Source organism: Trichoderma breve, chromosome 2, assembly GCF_028502605.1.
Source record: "Trichoderma breve strain T069 chromosome 2, whole genome shotgun sequence".
In the NCBI taxonomy this organism is placed as follows: domain Eukaryota; kingdom Fungi; phylum Ascomycota; class Sordariomycetes; order Hypocreales; family Hypocreaceae; genus Trichoderma; species Trichoderma breve.
Window position 1 is genome coordinate 1,656,601 of NC_079233.1, and position 17,801 is coordinate 1,674,401.

A 17,801-nucleotide genomic window follows, 5' to 3' on the forward strand; every position below is an offset into this window, starting at 1 on the left:
ATCTCATCGTGAAAGGCTCTCTCTCACTCACACCATCCCAGTATAAGCATCTCATCTCTCACCCGTAATCTCAACACCACCCCCGTATAAGTGCCATCCATCATGACCCTAACCAACCCTCCCCCAACCCTCAAAATCTCCCTCCCCCAAATCGCCCAGCTCATCGACCACTCCCTCCTCCACCCCACCCTCTCCGACGCCGACCTCCGGTCCGGCCTGCTCCTCGCCCGCTCCGCCTCCGTCGCCTCCGCCTGCGTAAAGCCCTACGCCGTGCCCCTCGCCCGCTCCCTCCTCGCCGACTCCCCCGTCCGCGTCTGCACCGTCGTCGGCTTCCCCCACGGCTCCTCCTCCGCCTCCGTCAAGATCACAGAGGCCGCCGAGGCCGTCTCCTCCGGCGCCACCGAGATCGACATGGTCATCAACGTCGGCAAGGCCCTCGGCGGCGACTGGGCCTATGTCGAGCACGAGGTCGAGGCCGTCAACCGCCTCGTCACCGCAAAGGGCGCCATTCTAAAGGTCATTTTCGAAAACGACTTCTTGCAGGACGAGCACATCGTCAAGCTTTGTCAGATTTGTACAGACTTGGGCGTGGCGTTTGTCAAGACGAGCACGGGCTATGGATTCGTGAAGCAGCCCAATGGGTTTTATAGCTACCGGGGCGCTACACCGCATCACCTCAGGCTCATGAGGAAACATGCTGGCCCAAATGTGCAGATCAAGGCTGCAGGCGGTGTCAGAACTCTAGATGAGCTAATCTATGTCGTGTCGCTTGGAGTAACGAGAATTGGTGCCAGCGCTACCGAGGCAATCCTGGAAGAAGCCGGAGCGAGAGGCATCGGTGAGGTTGAAGTTGAAGTTGAGGTCAAGGTCCCTCCAAGTCTGCAGGATGGAGCCTATTGATGCCACCGCAAGTTTGAGCGCTGTGTCAAGTTTGACAAGTATCGGAGTAGAGAAACATAATTATCTATTAAAAAAGAGTAAAATAGCACCAGGCGCAGCTCCGCATGATATGTATGCAAGACTTTCATATTCCTTTTAGCTTCTTATTTCTCTTCCCCTTTCCTTTCCTTCTCAGCCGTCATCACTACTGTGGAAACTTCCGAGGATACCCAAAAAGAAAAGAAAAGGCTGTATGACGAAGCAAAAGGGCGTACAAAGAAGTCGAGATCTTAAAAACAAAAAAAGCATCGCTCAGCCAAAACATCAAGCCGCCAGCTTTCTCGATCCCCATGTATCCCTAACAAAAACAACATCATGTCCGTACACCGGTCCTCTCTACTCTCCAGGCATAACAGGTATTTGTAATGTACAAACAAAAGATACGCTCTCGTTAAAATAAGATATGGGTGGTCGTGTAATAAAAAAAATAGTTTTAAATAAAATGCTCACGGCGCCAGTTCGACGCCATCGTTATTCGAAATTCCATTTTCGCTTTCATCCCCTCCTTCTTCTTCTTCTGCTTCTTCTTTTCTTCGCAGCCCAAAATGCTTTTTTACTCGGTATCTTGGTTTGCGCGCCTCACCTTTTCTCTCAAATCTCTGTTTTCAGTCTCCAAGCCGCCGAGTCGCTGCCTTGCCGCCTGCCTGTCCTGGTTGCGCCCTTCTCGCTCCATCTTCAGCTTGTACTCCATATCCCGGAGCCTGAGTAGCCAGCGATTGTCGTTGTTGCTAGCCGACCCGTCGGAATTTGACGCATCCATGAGGCCGAGCCCAGCCCTTGACGACGATACTGGAATTCCAGAGGCGGACGGAGCACGCACGGCAGATGACGCCCTGCTCTTGGAAGGACGATCGCCAGTTCCTCGGGAAGCCGACGGCGAACCGGCACTGGCCTCGGAGCCTGCTCCAGGAATTTGATGAGCCGCACGAGCACGAACATCATTAGCAGTCCTCAGTGTGGCATTCTCCACTTTGAGCTGACGATATGCCTCTTCGAGACGTAGCATCCGGCTGGACGCCTCATGAGAGCCCAGCGACCCAGTGGCAACGGAGTTGCGAACCATGGTCTCTAGCCGATCAAGCTTCTTGATTCGCACATCCAGGTTGTTCTCGAGAGCTTGGTACTCGCGATAGAGGTCCTTCTCAACTGACTTGATCTTTGTCTGCAGCGCCGCGAACATGCCCTCAATGGTCTTAACAGCGGACAAGAGATTCTTGGTAAATCCCGGCAGGCGACTCGCAATGACTTCAAGCGTCGGCACAACTTGCCGGTCCACGAGTGTGTTGTTGTTGGCCCACTCTCGGCCGCAGAGCGTACTTAGCTTGTGCCACAGAAGAAGTAGCAGCTCGTTCCTCTCCAGCAGCTGCTCGCGGGCAGTCTGCTCCAACACGGCAAGCTTCCGGCGATCTTGGCCTCTAGTAGCTTCCAGTTCGCTAATACGGACATCTTGCGTGCTGGCCGTTCGAGTGAGATGCTGGTGCGTCTTCTGGAACGACTCGAATTGGGACTTGGTATTGCGGTGGGCAACCCGCTCCTTTTCAAGTAGCTCGGTGATTTTGCGAGTTTCCAGGGCATGCGACTCCAATAGTGAATCGCGCTGCTTAATGATACGGTCCTTCTCGACCAATGCCGCCTTAGACGTGTCAAGTTCACGAACAGTGTTCTCAAGCTCACGCTGCATCCGTGCAATAGACTGTAGAAGTAGCTTCACGTTAGTATAAAAACAAACAGAAAAGGGAGAAAAGGCGGCATCTTCGTACCTTTAGCAGCGAAGAGCGGGTGCCGTTCAGGTCACCCAAAGCTTCCCTCAAGTTATTCTCCAGCTCCAGCAGCCTCTCCTTCCACTCGGTTGCCTCAACCTCACGAGATGACAAGCTTTTACGCAGCCGCTTGACCTCGTCCTTGGCGCTGGCATTCTCTCGTTGAAGGTTGGCAAATATCTGCTGGACATCGGCATCCTTCTTGGTGGTAACATCCTCCCATTGGGCGCGCTCCTCTTGCATCCGGTTATCCAGCTCCTTGACTCGCTCTTTTTCATCTTCCAAGCTTCTCTCCAAGTTAGAAAGGGCCGCCTCTAGATCACCAATGCGAATCTTGTCCGCCTCCTGCTCTTCCCGAAGGAACGAAATCTCGCCCTGGGATGACTCCTGTTGGACGGAAAGGCGTTGGTTCTTTTCGTTGGATTCCAGTAGCTTCTGCTCCAATTCCTCCAGCTCCTTGTTGGAAGATTCTTGCTCCTGCTCCAAGTGTTGGATGCGGTGTGTCTGGTTAGCCTGCTCCTCTTCAAGCTGCTGAATGTGCTGAAGCTTGTGCTCCTGCTCGTCTTCAAGGCCAAGGAGGGCTTCGCTCATCTGTCGCATCTCCTTCTGCAAGCTCTCAAAGTTTTCGGATCTGTCACTCAAATCAGCCTGCAGCCGCTGAACTTCCGCCTCTAGCGCATCAATCTCCGCCTGAGCCTCACTGCGAAGGTCCTCAAAGTTGGCCTCCATCTCGCCATGCTCTCTCAATGCTTCGTCGCGCTCTGACTGCAGCGCAATCAAGTCGTTGGTCGCGTTGTCGAGCTCTTCCTGCATGCTCATGAGGGCCTCATCCGCCTCGCGCTTCTGGTTAATGGCAAGCTCAAAGTCGGCCATGCAGCTCTCCAACTCCCGCTGCAGGTCCTGGTTCTGCAGTTTCACCTCGCTAACTTTGTCGCGCAGCTCGGCCATTTTGTTTTCCATTTCCTCGCGCTCTGCCTCATCCTCCGCTGTCAGCTGCCTAGTCCGAACACTATTTCTCGAGCTCGGTCTCTCAAGGGCGCCTGCACGAGACGCAGATCGCTCCAGGAGACTGTCAATAGTGGAGGGAGCAGGACCACCACGTCGCTGAGCCATCTTGAGGTCCTCAATTTCCTGATACAGGCGTTCTTTTTCGCGGTTTCTGGAAGTCAGCATAGAGGTCTGGGCGCCAACCTCACGACGAAGTTCAGCATTCTCGTGGCGCAGCTGCTCGCTCTCCCGCCGCAATTCGTCGACCAAGGTACTGGCCGCACTGAAGTTGGCGTGAGATCCGTCCGCATCGCCAGACACGCTGGACATGGGCCTGCCCGGAGAAGCACCTCGGTCTCGTGGTTTCTTGGTGATGTTGTAAATGTTGGTCGTATGATGCAGCATGCCCGAACCAGCGCCAGACATCTCCTTCTTGAGGCGGAACACTTCATCCCGTAGTTTCCTGTTGTCCTCATCCGACTGCTCTCTGCGCGCAGTCTCCTGCTCCAACAAGTCCTTCCAGACGTCTGCTTCCTCCTGGCGGCCGAAAGCGTCGCTTCCAGACCGCTCGCCGAGCGTCTTGACAATATCCGACAGTTTCTTCTTCTCCGACTCTCTATCCTGAGTCTCACTCCGAAGCCTTTCAATCTCAGTGGCGTAGGTTTCGACGCGCTCTCGCAAGAACATGAGCTCCTCTTCCCGCTCTTGAGCCTCCTCGTTGTACATCTTGGCGGTTTGGTCCGTCGAGGAGGCACCGCTGCGAGCAGTGCTCGGTCTCTCTTCATCTTCCTTCTCCTTCTTTTCTAGTTCCTTGACTCGTTTCCGCAGAATCTTGTTGTCTCGCGTCGTTATTGCGAGATTCGTTCTCAGCTCAACGTTCTCGGATATCATCTCCTTAAGACCTTCTTCCGACAAGGTGTCGAGCCTTTTGCTCAAGAACATGACTTTGAGTTTCAGGTCAAAATTTTCTTTAGAGAGTCTCTCAATGGTACTGCTCTGCTCCTTTAGCGTCCAGGTCTTGCCAGTGCCTTTACCCGTAGCCTTGGAGCTGTTAATTGCGGTGGCAGTAGAGCCAGACAATCGTGGAGTTTGTAGGCCATTTTGGAATTTGAACTCTTTCGCAACCGAATCCGGGACGTGGACGTTCTTAACGTGTTGGGCTATGACGGTATCCGTAGGAGCTGTGCTGATGCTATCTTTGGCCTTTGGTGTCACCATCTTGTAATTGCTCTCTCTTCCTCGGGTGGGAGTGTCCACCTCGGCCAGCGGTTCCAGCTGGCGCGTATTGTCGCCAAACTCATCAGTACCGAGGCCAGAGGTCATACTGCCCATGCTTATAGTTCGCAATAAATTAGAGGGAGATCGCGACATGCCCGTATTTGGAACCGCTCCGCCGGAATGCAGCGCATAGTCGAGTCCTAGCCCTACAGTGCCCACAGTGGCATCACTGTCTTCCTGCGATTCGGGATTGGTCACAAAGGACGAGGTCGAGGATCGCTGGCTGCTGAAGCGGCCACTGCGCACATACTTGGGGCGCTTGTTGCGCAGGGCAAGCCCAGTAGGGCCATCGGTGCTAAACACAAGGGAATCGTCCTGTCCGTTTCTGTCGTTCTCTTGTTGTGGGACCTTGGGAGTGTTTTGTTTGCTCGTGCTGCGGGAGATGTTACGAGCGGCAGCTGCTGCTGCAGGCGAGGAGTCAAACCTCTCCAGACTGGATGTGGTGTTGCTCGCTCTAGTCAAATCATCTTCAGATTCCGGATTGAACTCAAACTCGTTTGTGTACTCCGGTCTCGATTTGTAGCTCGAATCGTATCTCAGCTGCGGTCTGGACTGCGACGACTCGGGCCGGGCAGAGCTCCTAGAAGGCTGCGCAGATCGTTTGGCGGGCGAGTCGAAGACGAAGCTGTCATCGGCGGTCGCCCCAGCACTCGCAGAGCCGGTAGGGATTGGCGACAACGACGGGAGGAAGCTCGACTCCATATCCTTAAGATGTTCTCTGACTTGGTCCTCCGAGATGGTGTCGTCCGGGTTCAGCGTCGGCTCCAAAGCGGTCGTCTCGAAATAGCTGAGGTCTCCTTGGCCCGCGGGCGAACCCCCGCCAGCTTTGGGCCGAGAGGAAGCTTGCGCCGACGCTGGGGAGAGCCTGCTGGTCGGATTAGGGGGGATCGAAGCATGTTTGGGAGGCGCCGGCGCATTCTCCTGCTGGTCGGATCGCGAGCGCGCGCTCATCGTCGTCGGGTTTGCTGTCTGGCCATTGTCGGTTGGGACGCGCCGGGAGGTGGAGGGGAGCGATTCAGGCTCCTGGGCGGTGTTCTCATCCACGCCAGCCATGGTGCATCTTGCGGCTTTGTTTCTGTCTCAGCCAGGGCGTGTGAGAGTCGCGAGGGAGGCGGAGGTGCTAGCAGCAGAACTAGCAAACAACAGGTGGTGAGCAGGCGGCGAGCTGAGTAGGGAGAACAGCCAAGGTTGCCAGCTTGATGCGAGCTCAACGCATTGATCCAACGCCTGATCAAGCAGAAAGTGTCCCAAGGGCAAAGATGGCCTGCAGCTCCAGTGCTTGCACGCGCTAAGGCCGCGGGAACCAGTGGAATTTTAGAGCGAATTAGGGGGCTGTCAGGGGGGGCCCCGCAATGGATGGCTTTAAACAGGCGGTAAGTCATCCATCAAATCTAAAAGGCAAATTGATGGTATTTGAATGCTGGTTTCTGTCAGTTTTGGATTCAGGTTGACATTTCCTCATGATAGCAGAATGCGTGTCGCCGATTGCACTGCCCTACTTGGCTCCGTCATCACAGTGATTCATTATTTTCAGGCGGAAAAAAAAATGGTATTATCAAAATGGCGTGAAGAAGAAGAGAACAATGAGAAGTAAGAAAACAAAAATAACATCATGCCAGTTAAAAAAGCCATGCTGGATTGGTAGTGCAACATAATTCCCCCAAGTCCTGCCACTCTCTTAACCAGGTATCAATTTTCAAATCGCCTGTCGTCCGCCAGTTTTCGTTACAAACAGACCTTCACCGTAATTTACTTGCCGATATGGAGAAGCGTAAAACGACTTCCACGCCAAACGCCGCAGGCCTATCCAAGTCCCAAACTGTTCCAACTCATGCATCGTCACACTCGATTATTGCGAGAAAAAAGTAAATGAAAGAAAATCAAAAGGTGGGGGGGAGAAGAGGGGGAGGGCGGAGAAGAAAGAAGAAAGAAGAAAAAGAGTCATTACCACCACCACTTCCATGTCTTCTCCAGTGACGGGTTTGCCAGGACATCGTCAACCCATCCCAGACTCTCTCTCTTATCGTCAAGTAATCGAGCATATTCGTACAGCAGCCGTAATACATAGATCTGCATGTCTTCTTTGCGCAGCACCATATCGGCCCACTCCTTGCCCTCGGTGGCAATCTTCTCCGCCACGTGGTCGTGGCCATTGCGTCCCTCGTATCCGAGGAAGTACTCCATGATGCCGTAGTAATCGATGAAGCGGCTATCCATGGGAACAAAGTGCTTCCACGCAACCAGGCGGCTATCGTGCCACTCATGCCAGACGGTGGCCTTGATAGGGAGGGAGGTGGATCGCAAGAAGCCAAGGTAACGGCCAGAGAAGGAATTTCCATCAATGTCCGGGATGTACTTGGAATCGAACTGTTCCGCCATCTTCATTCCCTTGGTTGGCTTGAAATAATGGCTCGTGTAGTTGCACTTTCCGTTTTGCGGGGGAGTGCAGCTGAGATCCGTGAAGCTGATGTTAGCCCATTGGTCGATCCACTCGCCCAGCTTGCCATCTTTTTGAGCTTGTAGGTTGTATTCCTCGCCCGGTAGTGCAAAGTTATCGGCCTTTTCTCCATGTTCCACTCGCGAAACTGTGGTGCCATTGTTCATGGCGACAAATCTGTGGCGTTGGAACCCTCGCCAATTGTGCACGGTATTCTGACCTCCGGTCGCGACCCCGCGCCAAATGGCCTTGTTCTCCTTCTCCTCCCAGGAAACGCCGTGGTTGTCACCACCGGTGAAGCGCTCCTCCTCGTTCCAATACATGGGTGCAGGTAGTAAAATCTCGTTGTTGACTCCCAGTTTGGAGCCACCAAACATGGGAAACAATACCTTGGATGCAGAAGTAGAAATCGGCTCGATGAAAATGCCCTCCAAGGCTTGCAGGTCTGGCTGATGGCAAATTTCGGTGGACATTGAAAAGTTGGAGACGAAGCCCTTGTACATGTGGGGTTCGGCATATGACGAGTTAATGGCGGGTGTTTTATCTGCGGTTTTCCTCAGATCTTCCACCCGAGCCAGGCTGTCAGGGGGGCAGCCGCGTCGAGCAATGGCCCAGTAAGGCTCTGTATTGAGAAGAGATGTTAATATCAAATCATTAAATAAAGGCAGAGAGAAGGGAAGGCAAGGGAAGGCAAGGAAATCATGTATCAGTCACATAATCTCGAGAGAGCAACCTACTTGTTTTTTCCCAGTTCTTGGAGCGCGTTTTGACCTCGACGTCGCCGGTACCTGGGCGAGGCAGTTTTTGGAACTCGCTGATGACGTTCTTGGATTTGGGCATCTTGATCGTCTTGGATGCATTCTTCATGTAACCGGCCATTTCCTCCCACGGAACAACCAGCCTGGGCTCGTCCATGGCGTTGAGTGCAATGTCCATATCTGGCAGCAAGTGGTCGATTGTCTTGATCATTTTGAGCCAAATCTTGGTCCAAAAGAAGTCGCTTCGCGCAGTGGCGTTGCCGTCGCGGATGTTGATTGTCATTTCAAAGTCCCACGCCTCTTTGCGAATAACAGCCGGGTCAAGACCCCAGAAGGGTTGGAGGTCCTGGTAGATGCGGTCGAAGAAATCCTCAACAATGACTGCATTCTTGGAGCGAGCAAACTCGAACCACTTGTCGAAGCCGGGGGGAGGGTGGCGGCCACGGCGCTTGCGATAGGCCTGGGCAGCCTCTTCCACCGTTTTGGATTCCTTCGAGGTCAGCTCGGCAAAGTTCATCTGGGCTTCGTATACGAGCTTGTCAATGGGGTGGCCGCCGGCGGTGGGCGGAGGACCAAGCGGAGGAAGAGAGTTGTGGATAGGCTCCTGGTTATCAGAGTCTGGCTTGGTGGTTCCCTGGGACGCTGGCGCTGTCGCGACGGGTGCATTTGCGCCTCCCGGGATGACAGGAGCCTCGTTGCCGGCGGGATTTGAACTGGGGGGTTGCAATGGTCTTCCTGGCGCGGCCTGGCCTGCTGGTAAAGGCGGTAGGCGGGAGATGTCTGATGAGCTGTGGCTGAAGGTGTACAAGGCCAGCAGCAGAATGGCCGCCAAGACGCCGTACCGCACAAGGCCGGATGACCGCCGCATCGGAAAGCCGGGCGACAGCATCTTCATGATGGGCGTCTGGCTGGAAGAGGTTGTGATGCTCTACTAGTACTTTTTGTAACGTTATGAAGGATCCTCAAGGTAGAAACGCGGTGTCGAGGATCGCTAGAAGATGCTTGAAGGTTGGCCGCGCGTGCTTGCGCTGCTGCGGCTGGCGTTCCGCCTAAAGCTGGATGACGGAGGGGCAGAATATCCAAGAGAAAAATGGACGTCTCAACGCATCCGGGCGTGCCAAGAAGCGCACAAGACCAGGAGGCTGCTTCGAGAGATTGATAACGAGCGACTGGTCCCGAAACACTGGACTGGACTGGACTCTGTCTCCGGTCAACAGGGAGAGAGGAGAAGAGAAGAGAAGGTTGAAGTTTCGAGCCAAGGGCACAAGCAAGGCAAGGCGTTGGCGGGCTGGACGAGTTCGGTTCGGGCGCTCTGGAGTCGCTACAGGCGCCGCATCATCATCCGACCTGCAGGATCAGCCCAAGACAGCGAAGAGATTGAAGAGGCAGAAGTCTAATTTCGCAGAGATGCCCGGAGGCGGGCAAATTACCTGGGCAGACGCTTGCGGCAAGATTGGCCACATCGCCCATTGATTCGCCAAACCCGCTCTGTGCCATTTCGCAGCGAGCTAAAGCCGGTGCCAAGACGACCCATAACGTCTCTGTAACCCCTGACATGATTACGCTCGCTAGTGGTTGCGCTGGAGCTTTGGGGTGGCACCAGCGTCTTCAGCATTGGTTTAGTTGATTAGGTCAACCTTGAACGTCCAGGCGCGATAAGGCTGCCCGCAAATAGCCTAACCGAGCGCCGCTGCTAATGAAACACGGGCGATTGATTTGATGGACGCTTTCGATCGCATCGATTGATGGGCCATGGATGCACTGCACCTCCGTAATATCAACTGTAAGCATTGAATTTGATCCATGGATGTCAGCCGCAAATATTCAATCATACTGCAGGTACTGCTAATGGTGCTGGGTAGATAATAGTACAAAAGCAACCTAGCACAGCACGAGAAAATATGATGGCAACTCACGTGCCTGCAGGACAAACTAATACCGGAACTCTCCCTTGCTTCAAACCGTCGCACCCGTCCAGCAGCATGCATGTCTCTGTTTCTCATCACACCAGACTGCTTCCCTGCCAAATCGGATCAATGACATCTTCTTTTTTGGCCTACGGACTAGTGCAGAAGCCATGGAGAAGAACAAGGAAATGGCGAGGGCTTCTGAACTTGACATGAACCAAAACCACGCATCCATCCCATCCGTCCACCTTGACAGACAATCCTGCTGCAAATACTGTACTCGCTAATGAGCTGACGATCCCTCCTCTTCAAACTGCTCCGTAGCCCCAGCTCAATTATTCTCAGCTCCACTCTGCATGGCCCCAGCCGGTGTCGCGACATGCTTGCACTTGCACCATACAAGTACAGCACCATTGCGAAAGAAAATCCTCGAGAAATTTTAGCGGGTTGTGCGGCGAGCACGCAACCTCCAATGACAGGGGCCAGGACTGCAAGACTGGAACCACAACCAAGCAGGCGAAAAAGACAAAAAACGCCTCCAATAAGCAGCATCGGAACCACACACTCAATTCCGTCCGTGCCATTACGAGTCCGAGTCTTCAATACGAGACTCGTACAGCACTTGTCCCTCCCCGCCTAGGACATACATAGGGCAGACGGAAAGTTTTCTGGCTTCATGTTACCTCGCGTTGCTCTCTCCCGATTGCCGCTATCCGCTAAGCTCAAAGCCATGTTTTTTTCCTTGCAAGGAGCTCCTTGTATCCGTGTGAGATACCATCACCAACGGTGATTCGCACTCGTACTATTTCATTCCCCACCCTTTCGCCCCATGCTTTTTTTTCTTCTCGCCATGGAGACTACTTGCAGTAAGCCCAGTCGTGGTTTTTTTCCTCAACCAGCAACCGGCATGCAGAAGTCGACCAACGTGAAGAGACGTCCATTTAGCGACCATTTTCCGCCAACCACGGAGATGCCCACACTTTGGCCATGTGGTTTTCCCCAGGTCTGTGAGGTGGCGCAGCACGTCTTCTCAAGATAAGAAAAGAATAAGCTCTCTGCAAGACAGATCCGACGCTACTTTCGTTACACAAGCCCTGACTGCCCGGCTGCTGGTAGCGTGTTGTACTGCCGAGTGGGTTATGTAGCATTTTAGAGGGTCGACCAGCCACGGTTGCGGCGCTTGATTGGGATCCCGGGTGCCTAAAGAGGGACTGGCTGGAGCTATTGATTGACGGATTTCAATTACATGTGCTTAGTCCCAGCGGTCTACGATAGAGGCCCCCCCTGTAATTTCGCCTTGTCGACGCCGTCTCGTGCGTTTTCCCGATTGGCGATGGGTCTTGCTATGAGGTCAGGATCGTTGGTTGGGTGGGTGTGGCCATGTTGCACGAGGATGACGGGCTGCTACTCTGGAAAGCCAAACAGATGCTCTGTGTGACACTCCAGGAACGTACGACTTGATAGCTTGGCTTGTAAGTGATGGTTCAGCATCACCATTGTGTTGCTTCATCACGCCCAAACAGCTTATTGGTAAATGTCTAGATCAGGGACGTACATTCATCTATCTAAAAATAACATCACAACAGATATAAGCTAAGTTCATAGTCAACTTAATTGCCAGTGGAGGATAAATACTCGTAATCATCAAAAAGCAACGGCACATGGAATTCCGAGATTCATACGTGCGGCGCTACTCCGCACTACTCCGCACCAGCAGCAATTGACTTTGGTTGTTTTTCAGTAATTTTCCCGAGCTACTCGTATACACGTAAACACCTCTGGAAGAGAACTAACAAGCATTCAACACTCATGGGCAGGCTGTGTTCTCGGGTTACCGCTACCCTACAGCTTGAGGTATTATTTTATTTGCCTCACGTCTAATCGACAATGGAGTCCAAGTCATAAAGTCATGATGTAATGATTTGATCATTAGAAGCTCCATTTCCAGGGAAGATCAGACCCGCCCTAAGCTTTCGGTAGGGCTTTCAATATTTGAGCATCCTGGACTTGAGCCTCATATCGAATATGAAATCAGAGCTACAAAGCCCGGCTGCTATTGAACTCGCGCTCAGTATCGATAACAGTATCACGCTAACCTTTTATGGACATTCCGCATCGCCATAGCTAACGAACTCGTCTACACAGATGAACAGCTGTGACCATCTCGTGATACGTGCCAAAGGTTATCAAGGTACCTTCAGCCAGTTGACAGTTGGCTCATGGTTTCATCTGTGCAAAGGGCCATTGGCCACTTCTATCTCCCATCACTTCATCTTCTTCCGCCATGACAATACCTACATGTATAAGGATACCCGTTTCTCGTCTAACCTAAGCGCCTGTCAATTCTACTGCTCATCCCTCGTTGAAACCCTATAATGACGCCCGCCCGCAATAGTAATGTTCAGCTGTTAGCAGTACTTGTCGATTGGGATGACGAGGAAGAGGGCGAGTACCGCTTCCTGGTCGACGGTAAGGACGCAAAATATGTTACCGTCGAGCCTGGTGTATTACCAAAGGACAATCGGACCTTTGGCCCGTATTAATTCCACTACTGCCGCCCTTCCCTCCTGGTGAATGGAACGAGGGCCATGTCTCCAAGGACCCTCTGAGTGGGCACCCAGTCTTCTCCCACTATACGCAAAGCGACTTGCCCGAAATTTCAAACACCTGGCACCACAGGCGGATCGATCATCTAGAGTTCAAGCAGGTCCATCAACTACGGCAGAACATTCACGTGGTTACGCATCCGCTCTTTGATCAAACCCTGATTGTCAAGTTTGCCGAGTTCCCTTGGCAAATATCCTACTTCAAGGCCGAAACAAAAGCGTATGAATGGCTCAATTGTCATGGAATTGGCCCCAAGTTCATCGCTCATTTGACCGAGGCCGGGAGTGTCTTTGGTTTCGTCACGGAGTACATTGACGGCGCAAGGTTCGCTGACACCAGAGATCTGGCGGCCTGCCAAGAAAGTCTCTCTCGGCTTCACTCTGTAGGTATTAAGCACGGCGACATTAACAAGTATAATTTTCTTATCCGAGAAGGGAAAGCTATGCTAGTTGATGTCGAGGCCTCGCAGAGGTGCAATGAGAAGCAAGAGCTCGAAGCAGAGTATGAGCAGCTCGAGGCTTCACTAAGCGACACTTCAACAAAAGGCGTCCCGTATACGTAAGAGGATCAACAAGCATTTCAGCAGTAACCTATTATGGACAGGTTACATCACTAGCTAACGCTAGTGGCATACAATGAGAATTGTTCACCGAATTGGAGCCCTTCGGTGAGCCGCTTTTTTTCCCACTTGGAGCCGCATGAAAATTCTTATACCTATTTGCCTCTCCCCGATTCCAACAACCAGCCAGCCGCCTTCGAGCTCAACCGTGCTAAAGCCAGCCCGGTTAGCTCAATCGGTAGAGCGTGAGACTCTTAAGAGCACACGTTCTGATGCAATCTCAAGGTTGCGGGTTCGACCCCCGCATTGGGCTTTTCCTATACAAGCACTTGGTCGAGATATCAAGTCGGCTGGTTCTTTTTTTGCTCCTCTGACCAAATTCCTTACTGCTTGCTTGCCTCTTCTTTCCTCTATATAAAAAAGCGCCTTCTTCAGCCTATTATTTTGTGTGCTAGTAGAAACTCTCATACCCAGTCTGTTCCTCCATACAACTTTGTTTCTCCTGCCCAGCCAGTGCTTGCATGTTGCTGAGTGAACTCTGTCTCATCTGAAGTGCTGATAAAAGCTGCTGGAAACGATGAATGAATAGACATACGGAACTTGCTTGTTTTCTCTGAAAGATATAGACTCAGCTTGTATAGATCAATTCACAATCTCGAGTTGCCGACGATCGCTGTATGAGCAAACAGTAGGAAGACGCAGATGTCTATGTTCGGATAGCAGCCTCAGTCACTGCTAATGGTACACATCGAATTGCTACCCTTACCCACAAAGAACCCTGATCTTTACTGGGCTATCTATGCCCGGTATTGTTGATGGTTCTTCCTTTACCTTCAACGATACCGAGGCTGGTGATGATGCTTTCTGGGATGCTATTGGTGCATTTCACGCTCTTCTCCCTGGCTTCGTTGATTCTGGCAGCAGTGTTCTGTATACATGTACGCTTGCTCTTACAGAGTTTGCCCATGCTCCCATCGCTATGCCTGACGCAAAAAATTTGGCTGGTACAAACCCTTTAACGAAGCCCTTTCTAGATAACCTCACTAGAATCGACTTCCAGCATCAGCCCCACGTTATTCGACAGCTATGATGACCATTTCGCCTACCAACCTTGCTGTTGGCAGCGAAGCGTGGCGCGAGGACAGCAACAACAACAGACTTTGCCTCTCCTAAGCGTTTGGGCACTGCCTGATAACTACGTCGGTTGATGACCATCTCAACATGACTTGTATAGGCGTAGATTATGCCGGTAGGCGTTTCATTATACTTCAATTATGTGAATTTTCGTTGTAGAAGAATTATATACTTTTATTCCCGATGTTTTACTGACTCACTAGGCCACGAAGATAATTTTTGTCTATCTGTACATGCGATCTTTATGAAGGGCTTTGCGAATACTTTTATCGGGAGTCTTAGCGACCAATCGAACACTGATTTGCGCCGAGGGCGCCGCTTTTCGTATTTCGCATCCGATCTGTTACAGCCGACTGGATCCAATTACGAATACACCGGTCCTGAGGCTGAGGATCGATATGTAAACAGCGTTGCCAATACATCCTCCATCGTGAGAGCTGGCACCGCGAACGATGTCTCCCATTTTCCCGCTGCGTAAAGTTAATCCGTCATTCTTTCTTACAATCGGAGATCCCCGTCGCCGTCTGGCAAGTGAAGTATAAAGCGAGACAGCAGGATTATTTGAGCGTGGGGTCTCAATTTTTGATGAAGGTTTTCAATTCGTCGAGAATACGCGAACAGCACTTCTCCCGATTCTCGGCCAAATGTATGCACCATGGGCTGAGTCCATTCTATCAACTCGGCCATCTCCTCCGGAAGTAGGTACGACAATGTCGGATTAATGGCCCACTGTTTCCATCCTTATCATTAAATTAAATCCCAGTCTTTATAATAGGAGGCATTTCAGTTACAAGAAAAGTTCTCACCACGACACAGGTATTATAGGTGATAAGCTGAGTCTTTGAGAAAAATATATACACAACTTTCTTTCCTGTGACCCTGACACACAGAGCTGGGAAACACTTAAAAAAGAGTAATTACCCCGTCGTATAGGATGTTGCTAGCTCTCGCTACCTGTTAGTAGTACAAGTGGAAAAAATGTCTCGCCGACGTGTTTCATTTATATGCTGGTTGCCGTAGTCCTTCGTTATTCACCACAAGCAGAACATAAAGTTGGTTTGGGCATGGCTTCTAGAAGCTATACTAACGGAGAAAGTGAGATATTAAATGAAATGAAATGTCACATCTGATTACGCCAGTTGACCTGCAAGATGAAATAGATGACGGGGGGATTTATGAGATGGAGTTGGCCACACAATGGCATGGTAACTCTTCAGCTCTTTTCAGCTCGCGCAGTATCCAATCTAGATAATTATCAGTCGGTTATGACTTTCTTCGTATTTGCCGTAGTAATAGAGAGTCAATTATCATTCTGCAGTAATCATAAATAGTAACAGATGGCGTGTCTCTGGGGGCCGATAAATATCCTGTGCTCGTTCTTCTATCACGCACAACATTTGGTGATTTGTTATAACGAAGGCTTCATAGTTAGCAATAATATCACCAGGTTTCCAACAAGCCACCAATGAGCTTAGCCCATGTGCTTAATAAGCGCCCGGTTAGCTCAATCGGTAGAGCGTGAGACTCTTAGCAGCACACGTTCTGATGCAATCTCAAGGTTGCGGGTTCGACCCCCGCATTGGGCTTTTCCTATAACAAGCACATGGGCGAGATAAGATGGTTATTTTTTTTGCCTTTTTAATACTTTTGTAAAAGTGTTGACTTTTGGGGATCGGAGGGTTTAAATGCCAGTGCCTATTGGCGTATTATACAGCTGGGGAATTGCGTTTGGCCGGTGGACAATACTGGTGTCTCTTCTTGAAGTTTGGATACCATCCTTAACTTGCTCTTGGATGGGTGAAGGAAATTAAATGTTCTCTTGCGCCATGTCAACTAGTTGATATTGGTACATATTCCAACTATCTGTACTCCGTAATAGAATATCAGCCAAAGTGTGCACGTAATTGCACGACTTGTATTCAAGTTCTTCATCTCTGCTTGATTGTACGCTCAAGTAAATCGGCGCCTGTTACGGCAAGGGGGCATTCCAACTACAATTTCGCCCCATCAATTGGGCAGTTTTGTGCAGCGATTTCAACCCTTTCTTTGTAATGCTAGGGGACTACTTGAATATTCACTACTTTATTACAAGATTGATAATGTCTACGTGTTTTTAGGTTGCCTCTGCATCTCTACACTGCATTACACGTTTTGTGTGCTGACCTAAGCCAATCACCAATATTAATGCATGTGGTGTGATTCCTCTCAATGACGGCACTGCCGCGTCTTATATCGAGGCTGCGCAAAGAAACCTTCGTGTATCTCATCGCAAGGTGCCATCCTGCGCTCAATGCGATCCTTGCCCCGGAATCTGGAGCCGTCGCGGTATTAATTCAGAAAGCGCCGTCCGGAGTGCCGACGACTGTTTGAGATCGATCGGATCGGATCCGTTGGAACTCCTGCTTTAGCGGCCGTTGCCCGTGGCCGGTGCCCCTGCCTGTGCGTCGGTATCGAACGTTCAGGTCATCTGGGTTGGGAATAGATGCTGCTCTTCTAGGATAGAATCGCAAATAAGATAATTTAGACTCCTTGGACGGATTGATGTGGGAGTTGCGTCCTTTTGTCTTAGTCCGTGGCTCGGAGTTATGGCCCAGTTGCCTACCATGCACTAGTGGTCGTATCTCCGACTCCCACTTGCCCTCGGGGGTTATCATTGTGGTCGATTAAATGAATTTACGGCCTGGGAATTTATCGAATTTATCGAATTTATTTTATCGAAAATATAATATTCAGTTTCCTTGACTCATGTCTTACTGGCCGAGACAGCTATTACATAACACTAATTCGGGCGGTTGGTTGGCTGCTGAGGGGTCACTTGACCTTTCTTATCAGGTGGAGGAAGCGATAGGGAAAGGTGCAAGGCTAGATACGGCTCTTGGAGGGGCTGTTCCAACGTCATTCAGGGCATTAAACTGAGCGATAATGTTATGGATGCGACAGAGGACGGGATGCACCAGCCCGATGGGGGAATTGAAGGTTGGGAATATACGAATGCCTCTATGCTAGCACTTGGCTAGGTATACCAAGGGAGATTTCCATGACAAATAGTAGAATTCGTCCTGCTCTGTTCTGTGAGCTCAGTAATACATACTGTACAGTCTGCGTACCTCATCTATCATGTCTCTCCTTTTCCGGCGCATCTTGTAAACTGTGCCGAGCGGTGAAGGTACAAACTGCCCTGTACTCCCTCAGAGATAAGAAAAAAACTCCTTGCATCAAACCTCTACTCATCGGCCAACCAACTGCAACCACGGCATCGCCACAACCATCAACAATCTGACAAGAGATAGCCAACGCGAAACCCCCGTGATACCATCGGCTCTGCGTCTCTCTTCGGCATCATGTGCAAGCCCCGGCCGCTGCTGGACGTGCCCCGCGGTGGAGTCCCCGGACGCGGCGGATTGCCGACTCAAGCCTTTTATTAGCAATAATTTT

At 51.2% G+C, this 17,801-nt stretch overlaps 5 protein-coding genes across 5 annotated transcripts; 3 read left to right on the forward strand and 2 right to left on the reverse strand.

Moving 5' to 3' along the window:
• Positions 1-102: 102 nt before the first annotated feature.
• On the forward strand, positions 103-900 carry T069G_02747 (deoC/LacD family aldolase domain-containing protein; the record flags this gene model as incomplete). The annotated part of the gene is made up of 1 exon (XM_056169957.1): positions 103-900. One exon carries the CDS (start codon positions 103-105, stop codon positions 898-900), a length of 798 nt encoding a protein of 265 aa, XP_056030849.1.
• Positions 901-1,492: 592 nt separating this feature from the next.
• T069G_02748 (micro-tubular organizer mto1 c-term mto2-binding region domain-containing protein) lies at positions 1,493-6,017 on the reverse strand (the record flags this gene model as incomplete). Its single annotated transcript, XM_056169958.1, has 3 exons — positions 1,493-2,632; positions 2,700-3,844; positions 3,896-6,017. The coding sequence occupies 3 exons, from the start codon at positions 6,015-6,017 to the stop codon at positions 1,493-1,495; spliced, it is 4,407 nt and encodes a 1,468-aa protein (XP_056030850.1).
• Positions 6,018-6,908: 891 nt separating this feature from the next.
• Positions 6,909-9,054, reverse strand: T069G_02749 (glycosyl transferase family 90 domain-containing protein; the record flags this gene model as incomplete). The annotated part of the gene is made up of 3 exons (XM_056169959.1): positions 6,909-7,413; positions 7,456-8,023; positions 8,139-9,054. The coding sequence occupies 3 exons, from the start codon at positions 9,052-9,054 to the stop codon at positions 6,909-6,911; spliced, it is 1,989 nt and encodes a 662-aa protein (XP_056030851.1).
• A 103-nt stretch (positions 9,055-9,157) lies between these two features.
• Positions 9,158-9,556, forward strand: T069G_02750 (uncharacterized protein; the record flags this gene model as incomplete). Its single annotated transcript, XM_056169960.1, has 1 exon — positions 9,158-9,556. The coding sequence occupies one exon, from the start codon at positions 9,158-9,160 to the stop codon at positions 9,554-9,556; it is 399 nt and encodes a 132-aa protein (XP_056030852.1).
• Positions 9,557-12,441: 2,885 nt separating this feature from the next.
• On the forward strand, positions 12,442-13,235 carry T069G_02751 (uncharacterized protein; the record flags this gene model as incomplete). Its single annotated transcript, XM_056169961.1, has 2 exons — positions 12,442-12,535; positions 12,583-13,235. The coding sequence occupies 2 exons, from the start codon at positions 12,442-12,444 to the stop codon at positions 13,233-13,235; spliced, it is 747 nt and encodes a 248-aa protein (XP_056030853.1).
• Between the last annotated feature and the right edge of the window lie 4,566 nt (positions 13,236-17,801).